Source organism: Heteronotia binoei, chromosome 3 (genome assembly GCF_032191835.1).
Source record: "Heteronotia binoei isolate CCM8104 ecotype False Entrance Well chromosome 3, APGP_CSIRO_Hbin_v1, whole genome shotgun sequence".
In the NCBI taxonomy this organism is placed as follows: Eukaryota; Metazoa; Chordata; class Lepidosauria; order Squamata; family Gekkonidae; genus Heteronotia; species Heteronotia binoei.
The window spans coordinates 172,725,849-172,744,057 of NC_083225.1; the positions used below are offsets into that span (position 1 = coordinate 172,725,849).

The window sequence follows — 18,209 nt, forward strand, 5'->3', positions numbered from 1 at the left end:
ATCTGTAGGGCTGAGGAACTGAGTTCTCCAAGGGACTGCCATTCACAGCACTGTAAAAATACAGATCACATATGCTTGACATTCGGACATCAGACCCAGGTAAACAATGTGCTGTATATGTGATCGAAATTGTGACTAATAGATGGAGTTCTTGCCTGGCTCATTGAAGCCTTTAGGACTGAGCTTGGGGACTCAGGAACAATAGGCAGCAGGATCCAAATCCCTGCTGCCCTGCTCCAATCACGAGCCCCCTGCTGGTTTGAATGGTCCAATAGCATGGTAGTGCAGGAACCTTGATTGTTATGCTGCTGCAATACTATTCAATGGACAAGGCGGTAGAGGAGGAGGAACTCTCAGAAAGGTTCAGGAGCTGTGCTCCTGTGAGCTGCTACTGAATCTGAGGCCTGGAGGAGAGTGTTATGGATACCATGGACCAACCAAAAGACAAATCAGTGGGTTCAAGATCAAGTCAAGCCCGAACTCTCCCTAGAAACTAAAAAGCGTAAACTGAGGCTACTGTACTTTGGTCATATTATAGAAAAGAGTCACTGCACTATGGTTAGGTTTGTCAGCTCTGGGTTGGGAAACATCTGGAGGTTTTGAGGGTGGAAGCTAGGAAGGGTGGGGTTTGGGGATGGGAGGGAGCTCAGCATGGTACAGTGCCATAGAGTCCACCCTTCAAAGCAACCATCTTCTTTAAGGGAGCCAATTCTCTCAAGTCGAAATAATAATAGCAGGAGATCTCCAGGCCCCACCTGGAGCCTGGTTACACTATCTGTGCTTTGTGAATTCAAGTTAGAGACTAATCAATTACAATGAGAAGCTGTGTACGTACATTCCAATCTGTGCGTCTTAAGGGAATTTTCTCTGCCCCTGTTGGAGGTGAACTGGGACTCTCCTAGAGTCCCCATATCTCTCTTGCTTGTTGAAGTCTCCATTTTGGTGGAATGATAACAAGTCGAAAACGTTATCTATGGTGAAAAACTTAAATGTCGAGGGGGAGAGAAGCTTTTCAAAAACATCACACAGTCTCTCTCTAATTAACACTGGGTTCTTTTTTCATGTGCCTTCCCACACCTTTCCTCCCATGGGCTAATTTCTACATGCATATTTATAACCTATTGATGCCACCCTTCAGTCACTCAGCACCTAATGACTCACAGCTGTGTGTGTGTGAACAGCTGCCACAGAAAACCGCTGTGTTTCAGGTAAAAATACATCTCTATGATTTTTGATCTTCAACTGCCAATGTGTGTGTGTGTGGTGGAGAAAGTATTTAGGCTTTGGGAGATCCAGGTTCAGATTCTCCTTTAGATATGAACTCACAGAATGTTCAAGGGTTAGTAATTCTTTACTCCCTTTAGGGGTTGTTGAGAGGAGATATATATATATATATATATATAAAAAATTGCATTTTATGCCAGACATTTGCCTTCCATTTTATGGGCCCAGTCAGGTTTTGAAGTCGCATTAATATGTTACTATGCAGAAAAGGTCCAAGATAAACATGTCACGGCTCATGAAAACACTTTCTAGTGCTGGTTGTTCACATTGCTGGCATCATGTCACATTCAGAGATTTACCATGCATGCACAGCAGTTTACACCATATACCACAGCTGCTGGCTTGTACACAAACAGCCCATGTGATACTGTGGTTAAGTGTTGGACTAGGACCAGGCGGGGGGGGGGGATTCATGTTCAAATCCCCACTCATTGTTTAAATCCTTACTCAGTCCTTCCTGGCAACCAGCGAGGGAAGGGATTTACCTGGAGCGAAAGGGAGGCCCATGCTATGTTGGCAGAGACCTGGCAAAATCATTTCTGGTGTGTGCCAGAAGTGACATCATCATGCTGGAATGCCATGATGGCACTCTGGTATTTGGGCAAAAACTCTATGGTAAAAATGGCTTCTACCATAGAGTGTTTGCCCAAATACCAGAGCACAGCCAGGGATTTTATTTCCAGTACCCACTGGAAGTGATGTCACCATGTTGCTGGCAACACAGCCTGGGCCTTTGTCCTGCCACTGCTAAATCCCCTAACCAGCCAGCTGATTAGTGGTGAGGGACAGGGGATCCACTGCCTCCATGGTGGGTTGGCAACCCTACTTGGAAATATTGTTGGCCTTTAAGGTACTCCTGGACTCATGTTGCTCTTCCCTTGCAGACCAACATGGCTACTCACCTGAAACTGTGCAAAATATGGTACTGAACAAAGAATCCAGCTTTCTTCATGTCATGCATAGGAATCTAGTGTTACCGAATGGTGTTCCTGCCTGGCTCATTGGAGCCTGAAGGACTGAGCTTGGGGACTTGGGAACAATGGGCAGTTGGATTCAAATCTCAACTGCCCTGCTCCAATCAGCCCCCTGCTGGTTTGAATGACGCAATAACGTGCTAGTGCGGGAACCCAGTGTTGTATATAGTTGGCCCAGCGGGTCCCGTTCGCCAGTTCAGCTAGTGCAGCCACCACCATGCTGTACTCAATAAAGAGCTTGTTATCACTACCACCTCACCTCTTCAATGCCTAAGAACCCACTATATTATGCTTCGCTTTTTAAAAACAGTATGTTTGAAGCTCTTATGTCTACAACACCACACCTGAAAATGTGTGAGAGAATAGCTGCTGAATTCTCTCAAATGAAAAGAAAAGAAAAGAAAAGGTATCTAAATAAGATTTCTAATGCTTGAGGGTGAGGCTCAGGGTCCCCTCTAAGATTTCAGGTCAGCGGACATAGAGGGCTTCCTCTCATATGAACATATATATGAACATATGAAGCTGCCTTATACTGAATCAGACCCTCGATCCATCAAAGTCAGTATTGTCTACTCAGACTGGCAGTGGCTCTCCAGCGTCTCAAGCTGAGGTTTTTCATACCTATTTGCCTGGACCCTTTTTAGTTGGAGATGCCAGGGATTGAACCTGGGACTTTCTGCTTACCAAGCAGATGCTCTACCACTGAGCCACCGTCCCTCTCCTCTGATGTATCCTCATAACAGCCTTGTGTGGTAGGTTGGGCTAAGAGAATACGACCAGCCCAAAGCCACACAGCAAGTTCCACGGCATAGGGGACATTTCAACCAAGAGCTCCCAGATCACCACGCCTCATTGGCATTTATTTCAGCTGCATGATTTTGTAACTCTCAGGGAAATCAGCTTTTCCTGGGGACAGAATTTTGACCAGCTTGTAACAGAATCTTCTTTTTTCTCATTTCAAAGCATATACAGCCCCAGCTACAGCCTTTGCCATCAACACCATTGACTCTATCAGGTGCATCACAGACCAGACCTTTTTCCTGTGTCCCATCTCCCCCACCCCCACCTGTCTCCTTATACTGCCGTGCCTTATTATCAGTTCTCATTAATCCTCCATGCAATTAATGAAAGCAATTTATTTTTCCCATTGTGATGTACCACAGAGGAAGTGAAGATACTGTCTATTTATCACCTGGAAATGAAATTGCTTCCTTTTCTGCTCTGGGGGGTTTGGTATCTCCTGCACACCCACCTGCCTCCATAGAATTCAATAGACTAGGAATCTGTCTTTGTTCAGGTTTAATTACTGTGATAAATCTTCAGACCTTTCCTTCTGCACAGGGGAGTTACTGAAGATAAGCTAACAAGGTGGACACAGCAAAGAGGGACCCTGCATGGACAAACAGACTACTCCATGTGCCTCAGGGAAAGGGATTTCCTCCCCAATTGTTTCATCAGTCTGCAAAAGATGCTGAAACGCAACTGCAGAAGCAGCTGTTGTCCTGTTTCTGCCAGCAAGAGCAGGGAAAAAGAACTGTGATCTAGGTTGCTGGAAATGTTACGTTCACCTGATGAATTTGTGGCACCACAAGCATTTGTATGACACCGCAGGGTTCTTTTTCTAGCGGGAGCTCCTCTGCATATTAGGCCACACCCCCTGATGTAGCCAATCCTCCTGGAGCTTACAGTAGGCCCTGTACTAAGAGTCCTCTAAGCTCTTGAGGATTGGCTACATCAGGGGGCGTGTGGTCTAATATGCAGAGGAGCTCCTGCTAGAAAAAGAGACCTGTCAGACACGTGTGCTCAAGAGGGAAGGTGGCATGGTAGGACCTGATCTCATCAGATCTTGGAATTTAAGTAAGGTCAATCCTTGGAAAGAGGACCACCAATGAAGACTCCGCAGAGGAAGGCAATGGCCAGCAACCTCTGCTTCTCGCTTGCCTTGAAAGTCCCTTGCTAGGGATGCCATAAGTCAGTTGTGACTTAACAGCATTTTACACACACACATCCCACTTATGCTCAAAGCAGTTTACGATAAAAACAAAATTGTTATATACAGTCATCAGTAAAAGTTTTTTGAAAATATCGTTCAGTTATCAATATAACCCATCCAATGTTCCCTCTCAAATTGAGTTAGTGTGAGCTAGCTCACAGCTTTTTTAGCCTCCGGCTCACACTTTTTTGTCTTAGCTCAGGAAGGATGGCCCCACAGCAAACTAATTTATGCAGAAACTCACAACTTTAACACCAATCACTAGCAAAGTAGAATTTTTGCTCACAAGACTCCACAGCACAGAAGGGTCATTGAACCTATCTAAGAGGAGGATCCCAAAGCCAAAAATATAAAAGAAACAAAATGCAGGCAAATTTTGAAGCATCCTGAAATTAAGAGAAATTGAGCTGTTTCTCAGTTACAGGATGGGGGAGCGGGATGAGAAGGGTTGCATGGATCAGAAATACTTAGGATTTTCTAGTCACACACATACTCAATATTAAATTTGTGTATACAATTTGAACCCCTATCTCAATCTTTAAAAAAAAAAAAACAACTGAGGCAGTCTATTATATTTTCTAGGCTTCGTTCCTAATATTTCATATGTAGATGTCAGGAAGCCTTAAATGTTCTACTATGCAAATACAGACTTCAAGAATCCCTCTAATTTCCATCCTGATTGCAAGTTTGTAACATTGGTTTCTCATGAGGAGACTTACATGGAATATGAGCAGTTCTTTTTCATCAGTATGCAAAGGTCACTATGGGCGTTTTCGCACTGACCTTAATCGGTAGCGACGCCCCTCTTCACTAATTGCACTAATTGCCGTGGAGCACCCGGAAGAGCTGGAAAGTCCCGCAGCTTTTGCGGCGCAAATGGAAACTGGGTTTGGCGGTTTCCGTTTGCGCCGCAAAAGCCGCGGGACTTTCCGGCTCTTCCGGGTGCTCCGCGGCAATTAGTGCGAAATCCGCGCAGATCCTGTGCGGTGAAGAGGGGCGTCGCTGCCGATTAAGGTCAGTGCAAAAACGCCCATAGTGACCTTTGCATACTGATTTCCACATTAGACTATAATCCCAGTTCAATCCTGTTCCCAAATCGGCATTCCAAACTATACTTGAGTTCACCCCTGTTTTTATCTCAGTTTTTTTGTTTCCACACTAAACTCAAGTTTGCCCCTCATTCTTTTTAATTTTGTTTTTTAAATCTTGTCCCCTCCCACCCCTCATTCCACATTACACTGAGTCTGCCCCAGTTTCACCCCACAATTGTCACAGGATATACAGACACTGTTTTGCCCAGGTTCTTCCTGCAAGCTACATGAATGGAAGTCAAACTCAGAGAAAACCCAGGTGGAGGTCCAAGTGTGGGAAGTTGTGCATATTTTGAATACAGTTAGGAACGGAGCTTTGACCCTCAAAAATGTATGCCTCAAAAATCTTGTTGGTCTCTAAGGTGCAACTGGACTATATTTTGAATTATAAGAGACCATGCTTATATTTTAATTTAACAAGGTTTTCCTCTTCAGTTTTCTGGGGGTTTTGTTCATTATTCTTTAGGATATTTACAGATTTATTGTTTTATAATACATGCCTGAAATCATTTGTACTTAAGATTTTTAGCTTGATTTCAGTTGTGACTTGTCATATGTAGCATATTTGCACCACTGAAGGTGAAAACCAAAATATGTTTGGTGTTCTGGATTAGCTGACTATGTGACAAACACATTCAAGATGTTTATATTGGTTTATTGGCTATTTAGCATTGAAGAAACTATTTTTATTGTTTGGGTTTTTTTGCCCTGAATTCACAGTTATCCCATGGGGACCCTGTAGGATTTTCAAGGCAAGAGAAGTTCAGAGGTGGTTTGCCATTGTCTGCCTTTGCTTAGCAACACGGGTATTCCTTGGTGGTCTCCCATCCAAATACTAGCAAGGGATGACCCTGCTTAGCTTCCAAGATTGGATACAACTCAGATAGCCTGGATTATCCTGGTCAGGGCATTGTGTTGCTAACCAAGTATTTTTACTTTGGTTTCTCCATTTATACATTTTTAAGCTTGCTCCTTCCTTCCTTCCTTCCTTCCTTCCTTCCTTCCTTCCTTCCTTCCTTCCTTCCTTCCTTCCTTCCTTCCTTCCTTCCTTCCTTCCTTCCTTCCTCCCTTCCTCCCTCCCTTCCTTCCTTCTTTCCTTCCCTCCTTCCTTCCTTCCTTCCTTCCTTCCTTCCCTCCCTCCTTCATCTGTCTCTTCGGGTTTTGTTGCCCCCCCCAAAAAAATTTGCATTTGTTGTTGTTGAGGAAGAAAAAAATCTCATGATTGACAACAATGTAACATATCATCTGCAAGTAATGGATCCGCGCTTAACCACACTGTTTTCATATCATTCATCACCTCAACTGTAGAACCCAAACTAAGCACACACGTTAAGGAAAGGAATCCCTTCTGAACAGTGCATTACCAAAATGGAATTTGCCCAGGTCCTTGCAGAATAACGAACGCTTTGCGAATAGGATTAAGAAAACCCAGTGAACCAATAGTTGGGGATTGATATCTCGATTCATTGCATGAGAATTAATTAAAATCCTTTGAAGCCTGGTTGGGAAAGAGGGGAACTAGTCACTATATCAAACAGTTAGTCAGCTGCCTAATGAGGCCAATATTTCTGTTTAGCCATATGTTAGGTCAATAAATCACAATCAATACAACTCCTCTGCTGTCATCATTCATGTGGTCCCTAGCAGTGCAAAAATGTGCTGCCCTCACCTGATCTTATATATACATAAAACACAGCTGAGTCCCTGTTATCTCATACATCATGTAGAGCTACTGGAAGCTTGCAAACAGCTTCCATCCATCTTCTCCTTGTCAAATCATTGTTATTTAGAGATCATGCATAGCCATCTGCTGTCTCGTTCTGAGCCCAGGGCTTTGTCCCATGATTACACTATCTCTTCAGCCCCTTAGCAATAGCAGCCAAAGTGATGGGGTTTGGGCACTAGGAATATATATCAGGGAAAATAGGTGATGGTTCACCATTGCAGCTGACTTATTTATTGTTATTAAAATACACCATCCAGCAATTGGTTAAGTATTGTGTTCTTTTCCCCTAGGGCGTGCACCTCGGTTCCATCTTTCACATGTAGTTGTGCAAACAGAACCTTGTAAATTCAAAAGCATGTTCAGTTGCATCATGTGGTGGTGGTGGTGTAGCTTCAGAGCTTCCCTCCACTGAAAACAGTGTGTTTGCACCCCAAGATCCTCTAGTCTGATGGCCTCCTAATGAGAGTTGGAAGCGAGGAGGAGGAGGAGAAGAAGAAGGAGAAGAAGGAGAGGAAGATAATGATAATAATTATGACTGATGATGATGATCAGGGCTCTTTTTCTAGCAGGAGCTTCTCTACATATTAGGCCACGCCCCCTGTTGTAGCCAATCCTCCTGGAGTTTACAGTAGGCCCTGTACTAAAAGCCCTCTAAGCTCTTGGAGAATTGGCTACATCGGGGGGGGCGTAGTCTAATATGCAGAGGAGCTCCTGCTAGAAAAAGAGCCCTGATGATGATAATGATATTGGATTTAGATCCTGCCCTCCACTCTGAACTTCAGAGTCTCAGAGTGGCTCACAATCTCCTTTATCTTCCTCCCCTACAACAGACACCCTGTGAGGTGGGTGGGGCTGAGAGGGCTCTCCTTACACCATGGACGTATTTTGCATTTTCTATGATCCCTATACCACAACCACTTCTTCACCCAAAAGGTAATTAACATGTGGAATTCACTGCCACAGGATGTAGTAGTGGATACAAGCACAGACAGTTTCAAGAGGGGAATGGATAGACATATGGAGCAGAGGTCCACGCGTGGTTATTAGCCATGAGATATAGATGGAGCGCCATGTCTGGGGCAATGATGCTTTGTATTCTTGCTGTTTGGACTGGATGGATCATTGGTCTAATCCAACATGGCTTCTCTTATGTTCTTCACAACAATCGCTAAATGAAAATAATATACCTCATATATGGCCTTCAGAGGTTGCAGATGGTACTGCCTAAAGATGGGGAGCATGTTTGGTCCCCAAGCCAGTGGCCTATCTTCTTATCTTCTCCTATATGGAACAAAACAATGAACTATACTGGGGATGATTTACTAAGGACAAAACCTGTTCTGTAACCTTCATGATGGACAGCTTGGCCATTTCTGAAGGATTCTGCATGGCTATACCTCACCCATCAAAACAATGAGCATTCTGCAAGTAAGTGGAACCAGGCTGCTTTTGACATCTTCTCAGTCGTACAGCAGAGAACTCCTACCTTAATAAGGTTGCTATCTTTTTTTCTGCCTGTCTTGGTAGATGTAAGATAGTACACGTTGAATAGGGCAAGAACAGAAATTGTTCTGTCTGTTTATGGCAGGAAAGTACTGCTTGCCTGTTACAGAAAAGGGAAATGAAATGCTTTGTAGCATGATATCTCCCTTGATCATCCAGATACTGGAATGAAATGTAATACACTTGTACAAGACACAATTCTACCTTTCATGTTCACACTCCATCGTGACCCCCTGCACCCACTTCTATCAACCAACAGAAATGAAACTGCCTGTGCCAAGATATGAGAAGAGAAGTCTTTGGTTGTGAGATCAATGCTAAGGACAGATAATAGGTTACCCCCCACCCTCTAAGGTTTGAGCTGCTGCAGTTGGTAGGAAGGATGCGTCATAAAAATGCAAATAAATAAATAATGCAATGGGATGATAAGGGCATTGTGGCCTGTGCTGCGTACTCACACCTACATGTCTCTGATAAACAAGTACCCAGGGCTTTTTTTTGTACAGAAGCCCAGCAGGAACTCATTTGCATATTAGGCCACACCCCCTGAGGTCACCATTGTTTCACACAGCAGAAACTCATTTGCATATTAGGCCACACACCCCATGACACTAAACCAGCCAGAACTGTGTTCCTTCTCAAAAAAAAGCCCTGCAAGTACCCATATTGCTTTTGAATAATCAACTGACCATTTGGGGATGGGGCTAGGGGAGGGAGTTAATTATTTCCCTTCAAACTGGTTCTTGATTTTTTTAAAAAAATCCATCCTCTTCTGTGTTGCTTATGGCCCCAATAGAGAAAAAGACAGGCAAAGGGAAGATGCCTGTCTTTTTCCAAACCAAGAATAACAGTAGCCTAATGCCCCCCATCACAAAATGTCCTGCAAGCACCATTCTGCTATGGGCCCTATGAGTAACTGAAACAGTCAGTGGCTGTTTCTGGCAGCACACTGCTCTCCTGAGCTCACTCAGTGGCTCTTTGCTTCTCTCTGGATATCTAAGCTGCCGCCAGCTGGTTGATTAGAATACTTCCCTCTAAGAAAGCCAGCACTCCTAGCACTTTACCACATTGCTGTTTACAAGTTCTACTTAGAGTCTTCATCTCTTGCTTTGCTCCAACTAACCTTTACAGGGAGAACTTACCACACTTGCTCGCATCAGGAATCTAGTAATCTATTGGCCAATCCATTTCCTTCCCTTTGGCACCCTTTTAGTAACATGCTCAAGTTGTGTTTATTACAGCAAATTTCCAGCTTTGAAAACTGAGGAAGTGGAAAGTGCCATCAAGTTGCAGCTGATTTATGCTGGATAATGGTGGTTGGGATGGTGGGGACTTACTGGGAGGTCCAGCTGAGTCGCAGTGATCTGTCTGTGTCACTGTCCATATGCCCATAAGCCATCACATCTGGGATGTTGGGGAGATGCTCTGGTAGTTGGGCAAAAATTCTATGGTAAATTTGGCTTCTACCGTAGCATTTTTGCCCACATACCAGAGTGCCACCCCAATGACCTGGACATGATAATGTCACTTCAGGGTCATGTGGGCTCCTGCTGAAGTTCACTGTGCTATCATCACAGCCCAAATATCCTGACAGCTGCATTGTGTTATTGGTTAAGTATTGTGTTATTTTCCCCTACAGCGTGGACCTTGGTTCCATCCTTCACATGTAGCTGTGCAAACAGAACATGTAGCTGTGCAAACATCACTGTATCTCCCTCTTTTACAAACCACCCCGTAAAAAAGAAAAGTCTGTAATGAAAATGTTGTGATGCGATGTCACCCCAGAGTCGGAAACGACTGGTGCTTGCAAAGGGGACTACCTTTACCTTTTTATCTACTCTGCCAGCCAGCAGATTGGCAGTGGGGAGGTTGGTCCTGGGAGTGGGGGACCCCCATGTCCACTAGGGGATCTGGCAGCCCCACTGTAGGGTTTTCAAGGCAAGAGACAAACAGAGGTATCTCTAAAATTTAGACTCTATACATAAAATTTCACATCGAATTCTACAAGCTGCTGAGAAAAAATTAGCACAGCTAATAAGTGACTTGTGGATTCACACCCATCAAAAGCTTTCTTAAAATATTGGCATCAGAACAACCTAAGTAATTATTAAGCAGAGGGGAAATTACATTGGATCGAACTTCCTGATAGAAACGACAACAAAACAGTACATATTCTACAGATTCTATCTCATCACTGCCACATGGACAGGTTCTCGCCTTCATGGAAGTTTTTCTTAAATCTCCTTTCTACAACTGCATTTGGGAGGGCTTGCCATCTTGCCAAGGTAAAAGACCTCCATTGACTGGGTATCTCCAGAATGGAGAGGTTACTAAATATCAGTACTCCCAAACTTCTGCTACAGACAACTCCCTTACTATCAACCAAAGAAATACAGCAAAGCCATCAATTAATTTAATTTATATATTTATGTCCCACTTTTGTTCTGAATGAGGACTCAAAGGTGCTTACATCTTTGTTCTCTCCTCCTCCCATTTCTCCTCACAAAAGAAGTTAGCTGAGGTTGAGAGACAGAGACTGAGACTAATCCAATGTTACTCTGTAAGATTCCACAGTAGAGTAAGGATTTGAACCTGGGTCTGCCAGATCCAAGTCTGACACACTAAGCACAATACCATGCGCTGGCATCTTATGAAGTCTCTTGGTTGCCACCATGGATGTGTGCTATCTCATGAGCAGGAAGCTGTCTAAGAAAAATGGGATTTTATGAGCTTCATACATAGATCACTGAGGCTATTCTAATTTGCTATCATCCTCTGAATCCCAGAGCCAGGAGGTAACATCAGGGGAAGGCCTCGGCCTCCATGCCATGTTGTTGGCTCTCCAGAAGAACTGGTTGGCCACTGTGTGAGAGAGGATGGTGTGTGAGACAGGATGCTGGTCAAGAATGTTTACTAGTCATGGAAGAATAAAATCTTGGCAAGATATGCAAAATGAAGGCAAGACTATTTAATGGCTGACACAATCAAATGACATCTAAATACAAAGAATTAATAGCGAAAGAAGAAGGCCACCTATGACAGAAAATGGCTCATGAACATTTGATTACAGGTGATCTAAAACATCTGTTAGGAAGAATGCCTACTAGTCTGATCCAGCAGGGCTCTTATGTTCTTATATAAAGGACCATAGCAGTCAAGAAGAAGATGATGAAGATATTGGATTTATATCCCGCCCTCCACTCTGAAGAGTCTCAGAGTGGCTCACAATCTCCTTTACCTTCCTCCCCCACAACAGACACCCTGTAAGGTGGGTGGGACTGGAGAGGGCTCTCAGAGCAGCTGCCCTTTCAAGAACAACCTCTGCCAGAGCTATGGCTGACCCAAGGCCATGCTAGCAGGTGCAAGTGGAGGAGTGGGGAATCAAACTCGGTTCTCCCAGATAAGAGTCCGCACACTTCACCACTACACCAAAACAAAATCCCATCATGATCTCTAGGCTTAAAGTGAACCACTTTAAAGCAAGTCTCATCTACAGCAATTTGAAGCCATTACTGGAATGCTTAGTGTTATAACGGTCTATTTTCCTCTAGACATAGAATTCTCATGTGTTGAAGAAAGCAGACAGATCAGTTTAAGGCTATCAAAATTATGGTGGCTGGCACCAAAGCCTCCATGCTAGTTATAGCTAATTTACAAAAAGTAGATTAATGAGGATTGTACAGTAACAAGCTCTTAACCTGTCCCTAAGGAGTGGGGGGGGGGGGAGAAACCCTTTCCCATCATTATTGTCCTATCTATCAGTAGCTACATATGTTAGATACCCGAAAGGCAATAAAAGACGTGGCTGAGAGCCAAACGTCTCAGTGCATTTTTCAAGTTAATTAATTGCCATCTTTCTCTTGGTTTCTCTTTTGCTCACAATTGAGTCTCTTACAAAGGCAGCTGAAATTATCCTTGTCAATGTTACTAAGGTTGTGTTACAGCAACTGACAGTCCTAAAGGAGATCCTTGTCAGGGTTTCCCATTCATCCAGCACTGAGTTCAGGCTTAATTGGGCAAGGTCAGCTAGTTTTCCTTACTCCCAGTTCTCAATGTCCCTGGAGGGAAGAGCCATTCGGGGAGTGAACTGCCATGTCCAAGACCACTCTGTTTTCAGCACTTGCTAGTTCAGAAGTCAGTTTTTCCTGATTGGTCAGAATTCCAAGTAAGCAAGAAATAGAGGAATGAGAGAAAGTCATTGGATGGCTACCTTTTCGGGAATTTTTTTTTGATGGGAACTTGGTAACTCAATAATGTACATCCATCAAGTATGAGCGGTTGGCATGTCAGACTAGGACATGGCAGGCCATGGTTAAAATCCCATTTTGCTATAAAGTTCCCTCTGGCTTGAAGATCCATAATAATTCTGGGGATTCTCCAGGCCCCACTTGAGATTAGCAAATCTACAACTGATCTTGTGTATGTGGACTCAAGTGAAAACTGAATTGGGTGTTCTGGCCTGGCTCATTGGAGCCATATGAACGGAGCTTGGGAACTTGGGAACAATGCGCAGCAGAATCCAAATCCCTTGTTATCGGGGGCTGATTGAGGTTATGAAAATATTACAGAGGGGGGAAATATTAAACTGACTTGATGGTTACACCTGCCCCCCACCCCAGTTATTTCTGCTTTAAAGACTTATAGCAGACAGGATCTCCACAGTAATGGCCCCCTTTTTACGGAACTCCTTGAGCAAGATGATAGTCCACAAAGCCACTTGCTGGCTTAGATTCTTCCGCTTGGACTAGATTTTGTGTAACTATGGCTGCCGCATCCAATCCTGTCTCAACTGTGTGATTACTTTGTTTCCTATCGATTGTTTCAATGGGTTGCATATGACTTGTTATTGTATTCTAATTGCACTGCAGGCAATATATATATTTTGAATAAAATAAAACAAAGCATTGCATGCAGACATCCAGAGCATGCACAGCAAGTGTGATCATCCTCACTAAAATTAATCATATGTGGAGGATAACTTTTTAAAGAAACATGGTTTCCAAAGTTTTTCTTCTTGTACCAGAAGGACTAATGCAATCTCCTTTCACTTCATTCTATCAGCATGATGAAGACAAAGCAGACAAGCAGGTTCAGTCAACAGAACTCCTGGGAAAAGGGAAGCCATTTCTGTCCTCAGTGGAAAAAGTACTCCTTAGCATGTTCATGTGTTATTAAAAGAGATATTCTTCACTGAGGGGGGGGGGCACAGAACTTACAGCACAGCTTCCAATTAAAGTTTTTTTAAAAAAAGATCTGTCCTTTGGAACGCAGTAATAAAAGTTTCAATTTAGCATCTGTACAGCTGTTATGTCTAATGACTACACTGCAGAATCATTTATGGGACGCAATGTCCTTTGAAGCAAGAGGGAGTCAGTATCTGCTTTTTGGACCACAGTACATAAACGCTGCTCTAATTTAACAGCAAGAGAATTCTCGCTGTCTATTAAAGTAGATAATAAAAGCTTTGAACAGAAGGATTCTTTTCTTTTTTTTAAAGGAAGACTTGAAGCCATTACTGTTCTATTACCTTTCCCTCTTTTGAAACTTGTAATTTGAAAGATTAAATAATAGAACATTTAAATGATAGAATATTTACATTCAGGAAAATATCACAACAAAGCACTGTGACACTGTTGTTGGAAAAACAGCCCTCTGGACTCATGAAGAACAATACATTTTACAATAAGTGACATCCCATGATATTGACATCTGTTGCCGCACTGGTTCTTCTGCTGTCTAATAGGTACAAGAGTCAATGTAATTTCAGTCTAATAGTTACAAGAGTCACTGTAATCTTGGGATAGCGGCTTTTCCCATTCAGTTGAAAGTTCTGTCAAGGAAGCTAAAAAACTACAGCCTATAACTCCTAGGGTTCTGGGGCAGGGGTGTCAAACATGCAGCCTGGGGGCCGAATGAGGCCCCTGAAGGGCTCCTATCAGGAATGCGAGCAAGTCTGCTTCCTTTTCCCTCTCTCTTGCTTCCTTCAGTTATCAGAGACTTAAATAAAATACTGCAAGAGTGCTAATCTTTTAAGCATGTTTTATTTAAAGTTTTTTTTTTAAAAAAATCTTTAATTGTGTTTGTCTGTGTCTTTTATAAAGTTTATTTCTACACTGTCTGGCATTACATTTTATGACACAAACGGCCTGGTTCGACAAGCTCGTGTATATGTCAGATCCAGCCCTCATAGCAAATGAGTTTGACACCCCTGTTCTAGGAGGTATGCAATACAAAATTCACAAGGACATACTATTTTTAAGAGAGGGGAACTGTCTTGGAGCTGAAGAAGTGAGCAGTGACTCACAACATTTCATACTCTGCCACAAATTGTGAGTCTTTAAATTGCTACAGGACTAACATGGCTACCCATCTTGATCTCTCTTAGATCCTATCTAGTGCCAATGCAGTGTCACTCACAAAACTGAACTTCCCCATATTTCCACCCACTCCAGTTGGATTCTGCAATGCCACCCCCAGTGGATCCTGGGAACTGTGTGGGGAGTGGTCTGGCTTAGAAGTAGATGGGGGGGATCAGCACCCCCAGTCCCTTTTATACAGGTGGATGTGTCCTCCAACAGAAGGCAATCCATTGGAATCTAAGCCTTTATCATCAAAGTATTGAATCATATGCATTTTTTTTTTAAAAAATGAAAGAACAAAGAAGGGAAGAATATGAGAGGGATAGTTGCTCTCATACCTTTATTTACTTAGATTATTTCTGGCCTAACTACTTTCACATGCATTGAATAACGCAATTCCAATCTGCTTTAGCAATTGTTTGCAACTGGATTTTCCTGTTGGCAACAGTAAAACCTACTTGCAAACAATTGCTGAAGTGCAATTTCTGTCAGAGCTCTCTCAGCCCCACCCGCCTCACAGGGTGTCTGTTGTCGGGGAGGAAGATAAAGGAGATTGTGAGCTGCTCTGAGACTCTGAGTGGAGGGTGGGATATAAATCCAATACCATCAATTGTGCAAAAGGAGAGGTCATGATTCTAATCAGGGCTTTTTTGTAGCAGGAACTCCTTTGCATATTAGACTACACCTCCCTGATATAGCCAATCATCCAAGAGCTTAAATCATCCAGGAGCTCTTCTTCCAGGGTCTACTGTAAGCTTTTAGAGAATTGACTACATCGGGGGGTGTAGCTTAATACGCAAAGGAGTACTACAAAAAAAAGAGCCCTGATTCTAATCATTCCAAATTGACTGGAACAAATATTGCCCCATGGCCAACATTCCATTTTGGGTAAGGTGCTTGAGTGGGTGGTGGCCACATAGCTTCACATGGTCTTGGGGGAGATGAATTATCTAGACGCATTTCAATCTGGATTCTAGTCTGGGTTTGGGACAAAAAGGGCCTTGGTTGCCCTGATGGATGATCTTCACTGTGAGAATGAAACCAGGAGTTGATTCTCCTACCCGTCCACCTCTGGCATTCTATACTATTAACCATGGTATCCTGTAGAGCCTTGTTGAGGTGTGCATGGGGGGCACATGGGGAACACAATGCTTCAGTGGTTCAGCTCTTACTTGATGGACTTGGAAAGTTTCAGTTTCAGTTTATTTCAATTTATATCCCGCCCTTCCCACCGAAGTGGCTCCCACCGAAACTGTTGTTTCTTGGTGGATTGGATAAACATATGAAACAGAGGTCCATCAGCGGCTATTAGCCACAGCGTCTGGGGCAGTGATGCTATCTATTTTTGGTGCTTGGGTGGGGGGGGACAGTGGGAGGGCTTCTAGAGTCCTGGCCCCACTGATGGACCTCCTGATGGCACTCGTGTTTTTTTGCCACTGTACGACACAGAGCGTTAGACTGGATGGGCCACTGGCCTAATCCAACATGGCTTCTCTTATGTTCTTATGGTGTCTGTGGTCTGTTTGCATGAGCTATATTTTTATGCTGGTGGATTTGAATGGTGGGTTTTAATTAATATCTTTTTATGCTTTGTTTTTTATGACTTTTTAAAAAATAAATTGTTTTGGGCAGGTTCTGGAGAGACAGTTTAAAGATGTTCTATATAAATTAATTAAGTCAAAATGAAAACTTCAATTTGCATTCAACCCTTGCTTCACATAGCACTGATATCTAGAATAATTTTATATGGGTTATTTATGTGAATCTGGAAGCAACCTGCCATTCATCCATGGCTCCTGGTATTCCGATCCATGAGTCAAACGGGAATCAAGCAGGCTGATCCTTGAAACCTTGGTGGGCCTTTGCAGTAGATGATCTTTCATTTCTCCTTTGGTTCAGCAATCAAACTGTGCCTGTCTCAAGTTTTAATGATCCACAATTGAGACCACAGCTGAAAATTATAAGCATGTGGGAAAGCGAGGGTCATATCAATATAGAAGGCAGTCAACTGTACCTGGGGAGTGAAGTGGAGGAGAACACATCAGCACGACACCTTGACCTTCTCGCACTGAGACGGCACTTCTCGTCCGGCCACTGAAATTCCCCAGATCTGTTAACATAATAGAGTGATTTTTAGATGCATGGAAAAAAAGTTCTTGATGGTGGTTACAAATCTCTCTCCCTCCCTCCTTCCCTTATGCTAAATGGAGAATGCTCATTCTTATTTCTTGAAATCTATATGAAAATGGCCAGTCCTTTCAAAATAAATCTGTTCTAGCTGATATCAGCTGGAAAACAGAAATAGTTTTCCACGGCACATCGACACCTGTTTTATTGCTCCTTATATGGTGCAGAGATGGTGTCAGCAAAAAGACATTAGGCGATATAGCCTTTTGTTACCAGCATTTAATAGCTCTTTTATTCCTTTTTACTATTTCCTGTTTATCGATTTCTTCCTCAGTAAAAGTCATCTCTGCATAGTGAAAATAGAAATAAAGGCAGAGAGGAGACATTGCTTCTATCCTGTATCCGGGGAGGGGGCTCTTGGGTATCATCAGAGGGCTACTACACACACAGTAATATTAAAATGCTTGATCTGATGGGAAATCTCTTTTACAGAGCCTAGAGGATACTGTATTGGTATCATCCATCATTTATATATTGCTCAAAATGTGCCAAGTTCACAGACTTTATCTATTCAAGCCAAAACAACCTTGTGGGGTAGGTCACTAATTATTTCATCAATTGCCTACTATAACTGAAGCACACTCACCAAGATATAGGTGACAACACAAGAGCTTGATAAAAGAATGATCATATATAATTGGTGAACAATTATAATTGGTTCTGTTGGCTACAGGGATAAGTGAATGCTTTCATAGAATCATAGAGTTGGAAGGGGCTTCCAGGGTCATCTAGTCCAACCCCCTGCACAATGCAGGAAACTCACAAATACCACCCCCTAAATTCACAGGATCTTCATTGCTGTCAGCTGGCCATCTAGCCTCTGTTTAAAAACCTTTAAGGAAGGAGAGCCCACCACCTTCTGAGGAAGCCTGTTCCACTGAGGAACCGCTCTAACGGTCAGAAAGTTCTTCCTAATGTTGAGCCGGAAACTCTTTTGATTTAATTTCAACTCATTGGCTCTGGTCCTACCTTCTGGGGCCACAGAAAACAATTCCACACCATCCTCTCTGACAGCCCTTCAAGTACTTGAAGATGGTGACCCTATCACATCTCAGCCACCTCCTCTCCAGGCTAAACATGCCCAGCTCCTTC

At 43.1% G+C, this 18,209-nt stretch overlaps 1 protein-coding gene across 2 annotated transcripts in view; it reads right to left on the bottom strand.

Moving 5' to 3' along the window:
* Positions 1–18,209, bottom strand: part of CNTN5 (contactin 5) — an 897,557-nt gene that overhangs the window by 282,359 nt on the left and 596,989 nt on the right. For both annotated transcript variants that reach the window (XM_060234908.1, XM_060234909.1), the window contains one exon: positions 16,945–17,040. In XM_060234908.1, coding sequence (XP_060090891.1) covers positions 16,945–17,040 — 96 coding nt within the window. The remainder of the gene's footprint in view (positions 1–16,944; positions 17,041–18,209) is intronic.